This window comes from Neodiprion lecontei, chromosome 3, assembly GCF_021901455.1.
Source record: "Neodiprion lecontei isolate iyNeoLeco1 chromosome 3, iyNeoLeco1.1, whole genome shotgun sequence".
Taxonomy (NCBI): Eukaryota; Metazoa; Arthropoda; class Insecta; order Hymenoptera; family Diprionidae; genus Neodiprion; species Neodiprion lecontei.
In genome coordinates, this window is record NC_060262.1 from 11753678 (window position 1) to 11765404 (window position 11727).

Below are 11727 nucleotides of genomic sequence, written 5' to 3' on the forward strand. Positions count from 1 at the left end.
TAAAGAAATAAACAAAAATGCCTCGAATAAAGAAGATATAGAGAATAAAAATGTCGAGATTCCTGATGTACTAGGTGACAAACATGAGAAAAAAAAATATTTAGACTCGGAAGTATCAAAACAAGAAAACAAATACATGAACAAATGGGAAGTAAATTTCAACGAGCATATAAACACTAATGAATTTGAAATTTCAGTAAATCATTTAAGTTTACATCAACAACGAGAAATTGATAAATTGATAGATAAACACAGATCAGTATTTGCTAAAGACAAATATGACGTCGGCACTGTAAAGGATTATGAGGCCCATATCGACCTAATGGTAGATAAATATTGTTACAAACGCCCATACGGATGCACGATTGAAGATAGAAAAGAAATAGAGAATCAAATAGCAAAACTATTGGAAAGAAAACTGATCGAAGAATCATACAGCCCGTTTGCTGCCCCAGTTACTCTGGCATATAAAAAAGAAGATGAAAAAAAATCAAGATTATGTATAGACTTCAGAGAATTGAATAAAGTCGTTGTCCCTCAATCACAACCCTTCCCACTGATTGAAGATTTGATGGTGAGAACAGTAAACAGCAAATATTTCACAATGTTGGACATTAATTCTGCATTTTGGTCAATTCCTCTGAAAATTCAAGATAGACACAAAACTGCATTCATAACACAGGAGGGCCATTTCCAATGGACTTGCCTCCCATTTGGACTCAAAACAGCTCCAGCAATTTTTCAGAGAATATTGGGAAGCATCATAAGAAAATACAAGCTCTCTGATTTTGCAGTAAATTTTATAGATGACATCATAGTCTTTTCAAGAACTTTTGAGGAACATATAACACACTTATCAAAATTGCTGGAGGCAATATTAACTGAAGGGTTCCGGCTAAAATTTTCAAAATGCACCTTTGCAAATAATCATGCGAATTATTTAGGTCACAGAATAGAAAATAATTCAGTAAAACCTCTGAAAGATTATTTAACGGCTGTCAAAAATTTTCCAGTCCCAGAAACAAGAAAAAATATACGTCAATTTCTGGGAAAAATAAATTTTCACCACAAGTTTATACCACATATTGCAATCATTCTGGACCCATTACACAACCTATTGAGAAAAGACGTACAGTTCAACTGGTCAGAAGAGTGTCAAGAATCGTTTGATAGAATAAAATCACTAATGTGCTCGGAACCAGTCTTGAAAATTTTTGATCCAGAGGTTCCAATTGATATTTACACAGATGCAAGCATCAAAGGAGTGGGAGCTGTGCTAAAACAAAGAGATGAAAATGGAGATAGTAAGCCAGTGGCTTATTTCTCAAGAAAATTGACTGAGGCTCAAAAGAAAAAGAAACCGATATACCTTGAATGCTTGGCAATAAAAGAAGCCGTAAAGTACTGGCAGCACTGGCTTATGGGAAAAACATTCATAATCTACACCGACCATAAACCCTTGGAACACATGAACATAAAGGTTAGAACGGATGAAGAACTAGGGGATTTGACATACTATTTATCCCAATATGATTTAAAAATAAAATATAACCCAGAAAAATCAAACCAAGAAGCAGACTGCTTAAGTAGGAATCCAGTTCTAGACCCTTATGAAGACACAGAAGATTTCCTGAAAGTGATAAATTTAATAAATCTAGAGGATATAAAAAGTGACCAAAATAAAAATCTAAATATACAACGTGATAAAAACAAACTGACAAAAAAAAATGAAATTTACTACAAAAAGACAAAAAAAAGAGAAAAAATCGTATTATCAGAAGATTTAAGTAAAAACCTGATAGAAAATGTACATAAAACTTACTGCCATATTGGAAGAACTCAAATGCTGAATAAAATAACACCATTTTATACAGCGAAAAATCTCATTGAGAACATAAAAAAAATCTGTGATACTTGTGAAACTTGCAAAAAAAACAAATCAAGAAAAAAATCTAAATATGGTTTGATGTCACACTTGGGGCCAGCGTCATATCCTTTTGAAATTATATCTATCGACACCATTGGAGGTTTTGGTGGATCTCGTTCAACAAAAAAATACCTACATCTTCTCGTTGACCATTTTACGAGATACGCTTATATTCTAACATCAAGAAATCAAAACTCCAATGACTTTATAAAATTAACCAAGAATGTGACACAAAGTTACAACATCAACATGACATTAACAGATCAATATCCTGGCATAAATTCGAAAGAATTTAAGGAATTTCTAAAAGAGAAAAGCATCAAAATGGTCTTCACTGCTGTTGATGCACCATTTTCTAATGGTCTCAATGAAAGATTAAACCAAACCCTGATTAATAAAATACGATGCAAAATAAACGAAAGTGAGAAAAAAATCGCGTGGACAACCATCGCACAAAAGTGTGTAGAGGCATATAACAAAACAGAACACACAATCACAAATTTCGCTCCAAAATACCTACTGGAAGGCGAAAATGTAAATATTCTACCACAGGAATTAAAATCAAAGTGTACAGATGATGATCTGAAAAGAGATAGAAAACTAGCCTTCAAAAACACGATGAAGTCTCACAACTATAATAAAGAAAATTTTGATCTGCATCGAAAAGAATTAAAGTTAAACGTGGGAGACCGAGTTTACGTGGAAAATGGAAGTCGACTAAATAGGAGGAAACTAGATGAATTGAGGATTGGACCATATAAAATACAAAAAAGGATTTCCAATTCAGTTTATGAAGTCGACACCGGACACAGAAAAACAGAATCAAACCTCTTTCATGTTACAAAACTAATACCGGTGTTGGATGAGCACTGAACAATTACTTTAAGTATTACCCATAATTGTTCTTATCCCAGGGGGGGAGATGTAAAGAAAATCACGACACTCGTGTACTTGTGTCGTGCTTCTCTCAAGTTTTGAATCTGCCGCGTTACCGACGAAGGCCACCGACCGATGGCGCGGTAGAGCACGGGCTTGGGGAGACGACCAGTAAATTTTGAGAGCGTAGAATTCAAAAAGAAAATATTTAACAACGTTGAACGAATGAGATAGCGGTTATCACGGGACCTTTATATAGAATTAAAATACAGGAATTAGAAGCTTTAAATGTTGTTTCTCTTACTTTTACAGGTAAGAACTGAGGTTATTAGTGAGTTTTGTACATAGTGTAAATAAATCTCTTACTTTTACAGAAACGCAATTGAGTTTTTGATCCTAACCTGAACTGGACGCGGAAAGACTTATTACATATATTTTGAGGTTACTGATATCAGCCCACTAAGTCCAAAACAAAATGCCGAACTTCAAGAGAAACTACTGTCCAAGACAACCTACGTATGACGCATCGTTCGTTCATACAGATGACGCGGACAAAGCCTACGAATTGGCGAGACGACAAGTTCAACCGCCACCAACCAGAGGAAGAGCTATTGGTACCAAGCCCAGCACGTCTAGAAATTCCTATCAACAACGAAGATTTATATCGCATAGAGTTGAGAAGAACAAGGAAACTGAAGCAATTCTAAGTGAAGAGCTGAAGAAGAAGCTGTACCCCGGAGTGAGAGATGGGATGTCAGCAATGGATAGACTAGAGGCCTACAACACAACAAAGGCCATAACATTAACTATCACCACTCGTGCCATAGGGTTTGCCACTGTGCATATATATGCCAGTCTTTATGAATTCAACAACGTACCAGTAAGAGGCAGCATTTATCAACTCTTCCGTGTGGGACTAGCTCTGATAGAAGCGAAGGTCCAATTCACACAGCGAGGTGTCTCAATGATAATGAACAATGAAGACGCTTATAAGCATCATACCTTTAATGAAGAATGGATGCAAGCTGCTAAAGCTGTAGTCGTAATGCCAGATCAATTAAGTATGATCATTAACGCAATTGGCAAAGTCACCGTGTACGATTCAACGTACATACCAAAACTGGCTGAAGATAACTACCATGAAGATAGATTTGTTCCCCAGAGTGAACAGGTAGTTTTATCAAATCTTAGAAACGTCGTAGCTGCCTTATCCGACGAAGACACGCCAGTACAACATCGAAGAGCATTTTACCAACATAATCCGATATCCGGGACCATTTGGAATGGACAACTTGAAAATCCAATGTTACAAAACCCGGATGATATAATTCCTCCGCAATACCAAGTTATAGATTTACAAGATGACATCAATGATTTACGGGCGAAGATGACTTTCTTCAACAAGAAAGCAGGAAAATATTTCACTAAACCAATAAGTTTCGAGCCCGATGGTCACAAAACACAATTGATTTGCAATAAACAAGAGGGAATGCGAACGTGTGACCGAGGAGGAAGAGAACAACTTGATCAATACTATGCCCGATGTAAGATAGAAGGTGACATCGATGACTACTACAATATAACGTCCCTGTCTGCTCTAGAACAACTTGGAGGAAATCTTTTACTGTTAGGAGAGGCACCAATTTCTAAAAATAGAAAATATCCAATATACATTTTAAGGGACGAGAGAGCCTGTGTAGAATTTTCAAATCGACATTATAAAGCAGCAAGAAACATGAGATATACCTGATAGGCTTTCAACTGACGGCCCGTAGTATATATATATATCTCTCTGTATAAAGTTAATACTACCAGGTGGACAATACGTCAATGTTTATATTAAAGCAGCGTAAATGTAGTAGGGGAAGTGATGAATCTTTTGAGAATTGTGAAATAAACATGTGACAAACTTTTGAGAAGTAATAAAGAAAATTGTGAAAGATATTTCCTAACCTCAAATGTCTCAGAGAGATATATTGATTATTTTCATCGATCACGGTTGCGCTCAGCGCCGCACAAAATATCTGTCAGATATCTGAAGCTAGCTACTCACACGAGTGTTTGCCGAAAAGACACTTATTGGATAAGTATCGGAGTACAGTCAGGTGTTACCCACCGAGGAAATATCTTGTCGTGTTTGAGACAACGAGGAAATAGATAGCGGGATAATTGTGAAGAGATTTATGGATATCGGTCTTCACCACGGTGCCATAGAGGGCACACGTCAACCGATTCGGACACGGTGAACCAATTATCACTATCGCCAAATGGATTTGTGATAAAGACAAATAAATAAATAAATAAATAAATATAGAAAAAAATAGAAAGAAACAATGCAGGATGCTTTCCAACAAAGAATGGAACTGTCAAGCCTGTAAGAAAGAAATACAAACAGAAGTCATAAGATGTATACCTTGCCTGAAAAATTTTCACCCGGGGTGTGCACAAAAGCACAGAGTTTACAATACAGGTAATGAAATGGTTATATGTGCAGGAAAGAAAGAATCTATTAAAAGAAATAAAGGAAAAGATAAAATGGATAGCATAGAAGGAAACAGTAGTATGAAAAGTGACGAAGAGGTGGGTAAGTCAAAGGGAGCAACAAACAAGGAGCAGAAAACAACAGCAACTACATCGGGGGAAAAGGAGAAACGGGAGGAGAGGGATAAAGAAGAGATGAGAAGGAAGGAAATGAGAGGAGAGGGAAATGAAATAGTAGAAGAGAGCATAGAAAAAATCCTCAAAATTGTACGCAATATAAAAGATGACGGAATAACAAGAAATGAAATCAAAAAGATTGTAGAAGATATTATAGGAATACAATCATTACAACTAAAACAAGAAATAATTGAAATAAAAAACACGTTAGAAGTAATAACAACAAACAGCAATAAACAAATCGAAAGAAGTAGTAAAACACAAAGCTACGCTGAGGTAATAAAAACAAAAAAAAGAGAAAATATTCTCATAGTAAAGCCGAAGGGAAACCAAGAGAGTCAAGCGACGAAAGAGACAATACTCAACAAAATAAATATTAAAACATTACCAGTAGGAGTATCAAGAGTAGCGAAAGGAAATAAGGGAACGATCGTAATAGGATGTGAGAGCGAGAGAGAAGTGAGGTAATTAAAAGAATCAGTGGAAGAGACGATAGGGAACGATTTTCAAACAATAATACCGAAGCAGAAGCAGCCAAAAATAAAAATAGTAGGAATTGACGCAGAAGAAATGGAACTATCAGACGAGTCAATTCTAGAAACAATTGAAGTACAAAACGAAATAAACGAAGTAAGGGAAGAATATTACACGAAAATAGTAACAAGATATACAACAGAGAAATTATATGAAGTAAAGAGAAAAAGATATACTGAGGGAACACTAATTGTTGAAACGGACGTAGAAACCCACAGGAAAATAATAACAAAAGAAAAAGTTAACATAGGATGGAGAAAATGCAACGTGTATGAGTTTATCAATGTACTGAGATGTCTCAGATGCTGGGGATTCAATCATATGGCAAAATATTGCAAGAAAGAGGAAGTTTGCCGATACTGCGCGGGAAACCACAATGGTGTAGATTGTAAGTCAGGAGAAAAAAAATCTGTGAACTGTAGGGACAAAATTAGGCGATACAATAACAAAAACATCAAGGTCGACCATGAAGCGACAGATAAAGATTGCCCGACGTACCGCAAAAAATTGGAAGAAGAAATGTCGAAAAGGTCTGTAGATAGCGATACAAAATAGCAACGAATAAAAGAAATGAATAATATCATCATGTGCTCAAACATAAGGAGACTAATTGCCCACAAAGATGAATTAGAAGTACAAGTGTTCAAAGAAATGAATCCATTAATAGTAGCTCTCACAGAAACGAGATTAACAGAACATATAGAAGACTCAGAAATTAACATGATAGGGTACAGTGTGGTAAGAAGTGACAGGGAATCAAGACTAACAGGGGGAGTTATAATATACATTAAAGATTCGGTTAAGTATAAGGTAATTTATGAGAAAAAAGTAATAGGAAATTACTGGTGTGTGGTTATATGGATAAACGAACAGAAAGTCTACATAGAATCGATAGCTGTAGTTTACCACTCGCCGAGTGCGTCGGATGCAGAATTTGTAACGTTTATAGAGAAATGGCTGATGAGCTAAATATAAAAGGAGAATGTGTAATATTAGGAGATTTCAACATAGACATGACAGCGAAAACGTTCTATGCAAGAAAATTAGGAAAAGATTTATTAGCACTAGGCTTAAAACAATATGTAAAAAAAACGACGAGGATAACAGAACGAAGCCAGACTATGATAGATTTAGTGTTCTCGAATAAAAAAATAGGAGTGAGAATAAAACAATCACCCGTAATCGCAGATCATGAATGTATACTGATACCAATAAAAAAAGAGAACGGCGTTAAGGAGAAGCGAAAAGAATTTATAACAAGAGACGAGAAGAAGTTTACAACGGAGGAGTTCAAAAAAGCGTGGAGAAATGTCAAAGAAAAGGTAACAAGGAGAAACGAAGAAAAAGTGGATAACAAAGCAAATAGCTTGATAAAAGACATAGTATATACGCTAAACTTAATTATACCAAAAAAAACGTTCACAATTCCAGCTAAATGGATTGAAAATAAGTGGTATTCACAGGAGATCAAAGAAATCACAAAAGCCAGAGACAAACCATGTAAAAAGGCTACAAGAACAAACGAGAAAACAGACTGGGAAGAATATAAAACATACAGAAACTTGAATGTTACAATGATTAGAGATAGTAAAAGAGCATACTATGAGGAAACTATCGATAATAATAAAAATAACCCTAGAAAAATGTGGAAGACATTAAAAGAAATAATTAATGGGAAAATGGAGAGATTTAATAGATATGATGAAATTAAATTTGAAAAGAAAGAAAACAATGATGAAAATTTGGAGGTGGAAGACAGAATAAACAGATACTTTATTGGTAGCATTAAGGAAATAGTTATGAGTATCGAAAATGGAAGCGAAAACAATGCGAGAGAAGTGGAGGAAAATGGCATAAAGATATGGGATAAATTTGACCTAGTGACAGAAGAAGACCTGAAAAAAATAGTGCAAAATATGAACAGGAAAAAAAAGGCACAGATGAAGGGGTATCAACAGTAGTACTGCAGGAAATCTCCGACATAGTGGGAGTAGAAATGACAGAAGTAATAAATTTATCGCTTAGAGAAGGAGTGTGTCCAAAGAACTGGAAAGTATCAACAGTGATTCCAATTCCAAAAGCTGCAAATACGCTCAAAGTGGGCGAATTTCGTCCAATAAATATACTACCGATACACGAAAAACTGTTAGAGCAAGTAGTCGAACAACAACTGGACAAATTTATAGAAGATAACAACATACTAATCGACCAACAATCGGGATTTAGAAAAGGACACTCGTGTGAAACGACGATACAGTCAGAACTGGATGAATGGAAAGTAAAAATTAGGGAAAAACAAATGATAGGAGTTATATTCATGGACCTGAAAAGAGCGTTCGAGACGATTGACAAACAAAAACTTGTAAGAAAGATGGGAATGTATGGTATGAATGGGAAAGTGTTGAGATGGTTTGATTCATATGTAAACGAGAGGTACCAGAAAGTTAAGATTGGTGAAAAAGTATCAGTAAAAGAGTTGAGGGAATATGGTGTACCACAAGGATCAATCTTGGGATGGTTATTATTTATATTATACATCAATGATATTAAGAGAATGGAAACAAGTGAGACGAAGGTAAAACCTTTGCAGATGATATTATGGTATACGTCACAGGAGAGAGTATAGAGGAGATAGAGGCAAAACTCCAGAGAGCATTGTACGCACTAGAGAACTGGTTAGAAGAAAACAAATTAAAGATGAACGCAAAAAAACAAAGTACATGGTAATAAGAAGCATAAGAAAAAATATAAGCAGAAATCTAAAAATAGTAACGAAAGATAACAGCGAATTGGAGAGGGTTGCAGTCATGAAATACCTAGGTGTGATGATAGATGATCGTTTACTATTCAAAGACCATTGTGAGTATATGATAAAAAAGATAGGGAAAAAAACGAGTTTTCTAAATAGAATAGGGAAACATATTTCAGCGTACACGCGTTGCGTGGTGTACAAAACAATAATTGCACCGCACTTTGAGTACTGTTCAACAGTTATGATAAATATGGGCAAAACGGAATTGGAAAAATTACAGAAAGCTCAAAACCGAGCTATGCGAACAATCTTCCAAGTAAATAGATATACAAAAATTAGAGATATGCTAGGAGCACTAGGATTTATGTCGGTAGAGGAGAGAATAGAATATAACACCAGTATATTCATATACAAAATCGAAAACAACTTGATGCCAATTGAGCTACGTAATAGAATACAAGTAATTGGAGGAGAAATAGGTAGGAGAACAAGGCAGAAGAGAAATGTAAGAGTGAGCATGAGAAGAACAGCGAGTGCGCAGAAAAGTATCATGTACAAAGGGGTAAAAATATATAGAATGAGATAGAAGGTATGATATAAATATATAAAATGAATAAGAATAAGAAGGAGAATATAAAAGTTTACTAAGTCAAGTATAATATAATATAATTAAATAAACATAAATAAGTTAAATGTAACATAACAATGTAATATTAATGCAGGTAGGAACAATAAGTAAGAGTGTAAGCGTATAACAAATAAGTAAACAATGTAACACGAATAGCCGAGAAGGCTAAATAAACCAGTATCAATCAATCTCTCTCCCTCCCGCCCTCCCTCCCCCCTCTCCCTCCCTCACTCCCTCCCTCCCTCTCTCCCTCTCCCTCTCCCTCTCCCTCTCCCTCTCCCTCTCCCTCTCCCTCTCCCTCTCCCTCTCCCTCTCCCTCTCCCGCTCCCTCTCCCTCTCCCTTAAACGATCAGTGTTGTTTACGAGCAAGTTGTCTGCTGGTGAATTATCCAGATCGACATCTGATGCTGTACTGCAATCGGTGGCAACATCAACTTCATCTTTGATAAAGACACAGTTTTGCAAAAGGTCTTCGGCGTCAGCTGAGCGACCGGGAAGGGTTTCTCGCACTGTGGACAGTCACCCGGCTATTTCAGCCTTCGGTTCTAGCTCTGAAGTATTCAGAGTATTAGGTGTCATATTGGATTTTTAGCCGGAGGTTCGGTGACGCCGTTGTCAAAATCCAACGATCTCTTTTGACCCACCCAAGCTTCTTTGGATGCTTCCGACGACTTGTGATGATTCACATTTTCTAACAGTTTGGCCATTTCCTGAAGTTTCTGACTTGAACTTTTGAATTCCAATCTATCCAAATCTCTGTTCTGAGATATTTTTACTTTCTTATTATCGCAGTCACTTGGTATTTCCTGTATCCTTGTCCCCTTACCGTTTTGCGCCTGCTGTAAGAACGACCAGCTTCCGACGCTCCTTGAACATTTTTCAAACTTCTGTGCCATCTCTTGCAATTTTTTACTTGAACTTTCGAACGGTTGAAGAGAAGATTCTGAATTGTTTTTCTGACCAAGGCTAGAGACATATTTAAGAAGATTTGACGCAGGCTTGCCACTCGAACTATTTAGATTACCTTCGTAGTCCATATTGTTTTTAGAAGCTTCGATTCGATTGATCTCAGCATTTGAACCAAGATAATTTTTTACACCGAAGCGAACGGCAGGACTATCCAGTTCTTGAATTTGTTGTAATCCCGTGATTTCTAAAGTATCAGCTATTTCTAACGGTTTTTTGAGATCGTTTTGAAATACTTGAACCTCCCCGCAGTACATAAAAGTCATCAAACTCCTGAGATCGTCAGCGTCAATGTTATGCAAGACGATCATTGGGTGCGGATGTTCATTTTCAGTCAACAAACGTCGAAAAAACTTGCTAGTGTTGGCGAGTATCATTTTGTGACCTTTAATCACCTCCCCATCCTTGCATACCAACGATACATCCACAAACTGTTGGGACTCGTAACAAGAGTCGAAGGAAAGCGCCAAGTGAGATGAAAAGTTGTCCCACTTCAGGTTCAGCTGAACCTCTTCCGTTTCATTCATCTTTTCGATGAATGTTTATTAAACGCCAATGTGAGGCCACAATAGCAGTAGAATTGTTTTTTGGTTCGTACTCCAAAAAGACCTGTCAACTGTCACGTAAATTTCGCCTCCTCAGTCAAACTCTCTCTGTCACCTTTCAGTCAAATTTTCTATTATTCACCTGTGGACAAGTTGTAGTGAAATCGCCTCCGTTGCTTTCAATATTGTCAGTGTCCAGTTCTAGTGTGCATGCATTGCATTTATTGCCGACTTCTACAGTTTTCAAATTCTAGCTGGTGTACATGTGCAAACGTAGTGTGTCAGTGCGTGGTTGTGTCTGTGCTATTGTGATCTTTGATCTCCAAGGATTAACATACTCTATTATTGCCATAGCGTATTTGTTTACTTCCTTTCTCACTCGTTCTTCACGTCGTCACATGTAAATCCACCTGACTCTCTCCACTCTATACACATCAGCCTTATCATGTCCGACGACAATGCCGAGACTTCTGCACAGGCAGCAACGAGATTATGCAAAGGATGCAAAAAGGATGTCAAATCACCTATTTGTTGCTACAAATGCCTTGGTTATTTCCATCCCAGTTGCGCCCAAGCGACGAAAGTTACAAAGGCTAACGGTAGACCGGCTGCAAGATGCAAGTTTTGCACGGCCCAAGCTGCTGCCACATACTCCACACCGGCTGCTCCCTTCTCCGTCGATACCGCTGGAGCTGTTACTTCTCTGCCTGAGGTTGGCACACCTGCACCGCTTCCAGTTCCTCCCACAGGTTCGCCTTCGCTCGAAACGCTCCTTGCAGCTATTGAAGCCTCTTCGAAGCAGTCGTTAGATATCAATGCGAAACTTGATAAGTTGGTAACC

At 37.0% G+C, this 11727-nt stretch overlaps 1 protein-coding gene across 1 annotated transcript; it reads right to left on the bottom strand.

The window, feature by feature from the left end:
- Positions 1 to 9950: 9950 nt before the first annotated feature.
- LOC124293423 (protein abrupt-like) lies at positions 9951 to 10868 on the bottom strand. Its single transcript, XM_046734273.1, has one exon. It carries the CDS (start codon positions 10866 to 10868, stop codon positions 9951 to 9953), a length of 918 nt encoding a protein of 305 aa, XP_046590229.1.
- Between the last annotated feature and the right edge of the window lie 859 nt (positions 10869 to 11727).

Bases quoted from the DNA above. Each gene is read 5' to 3' on its own strand.
- LOC124293423 (XM_046734273.1), bottom strand. From the start codon at position 10,868: ATGAATGAAACGGAAGAGGTTCAGCTGAACCTGAAGTGGGACAACTTT.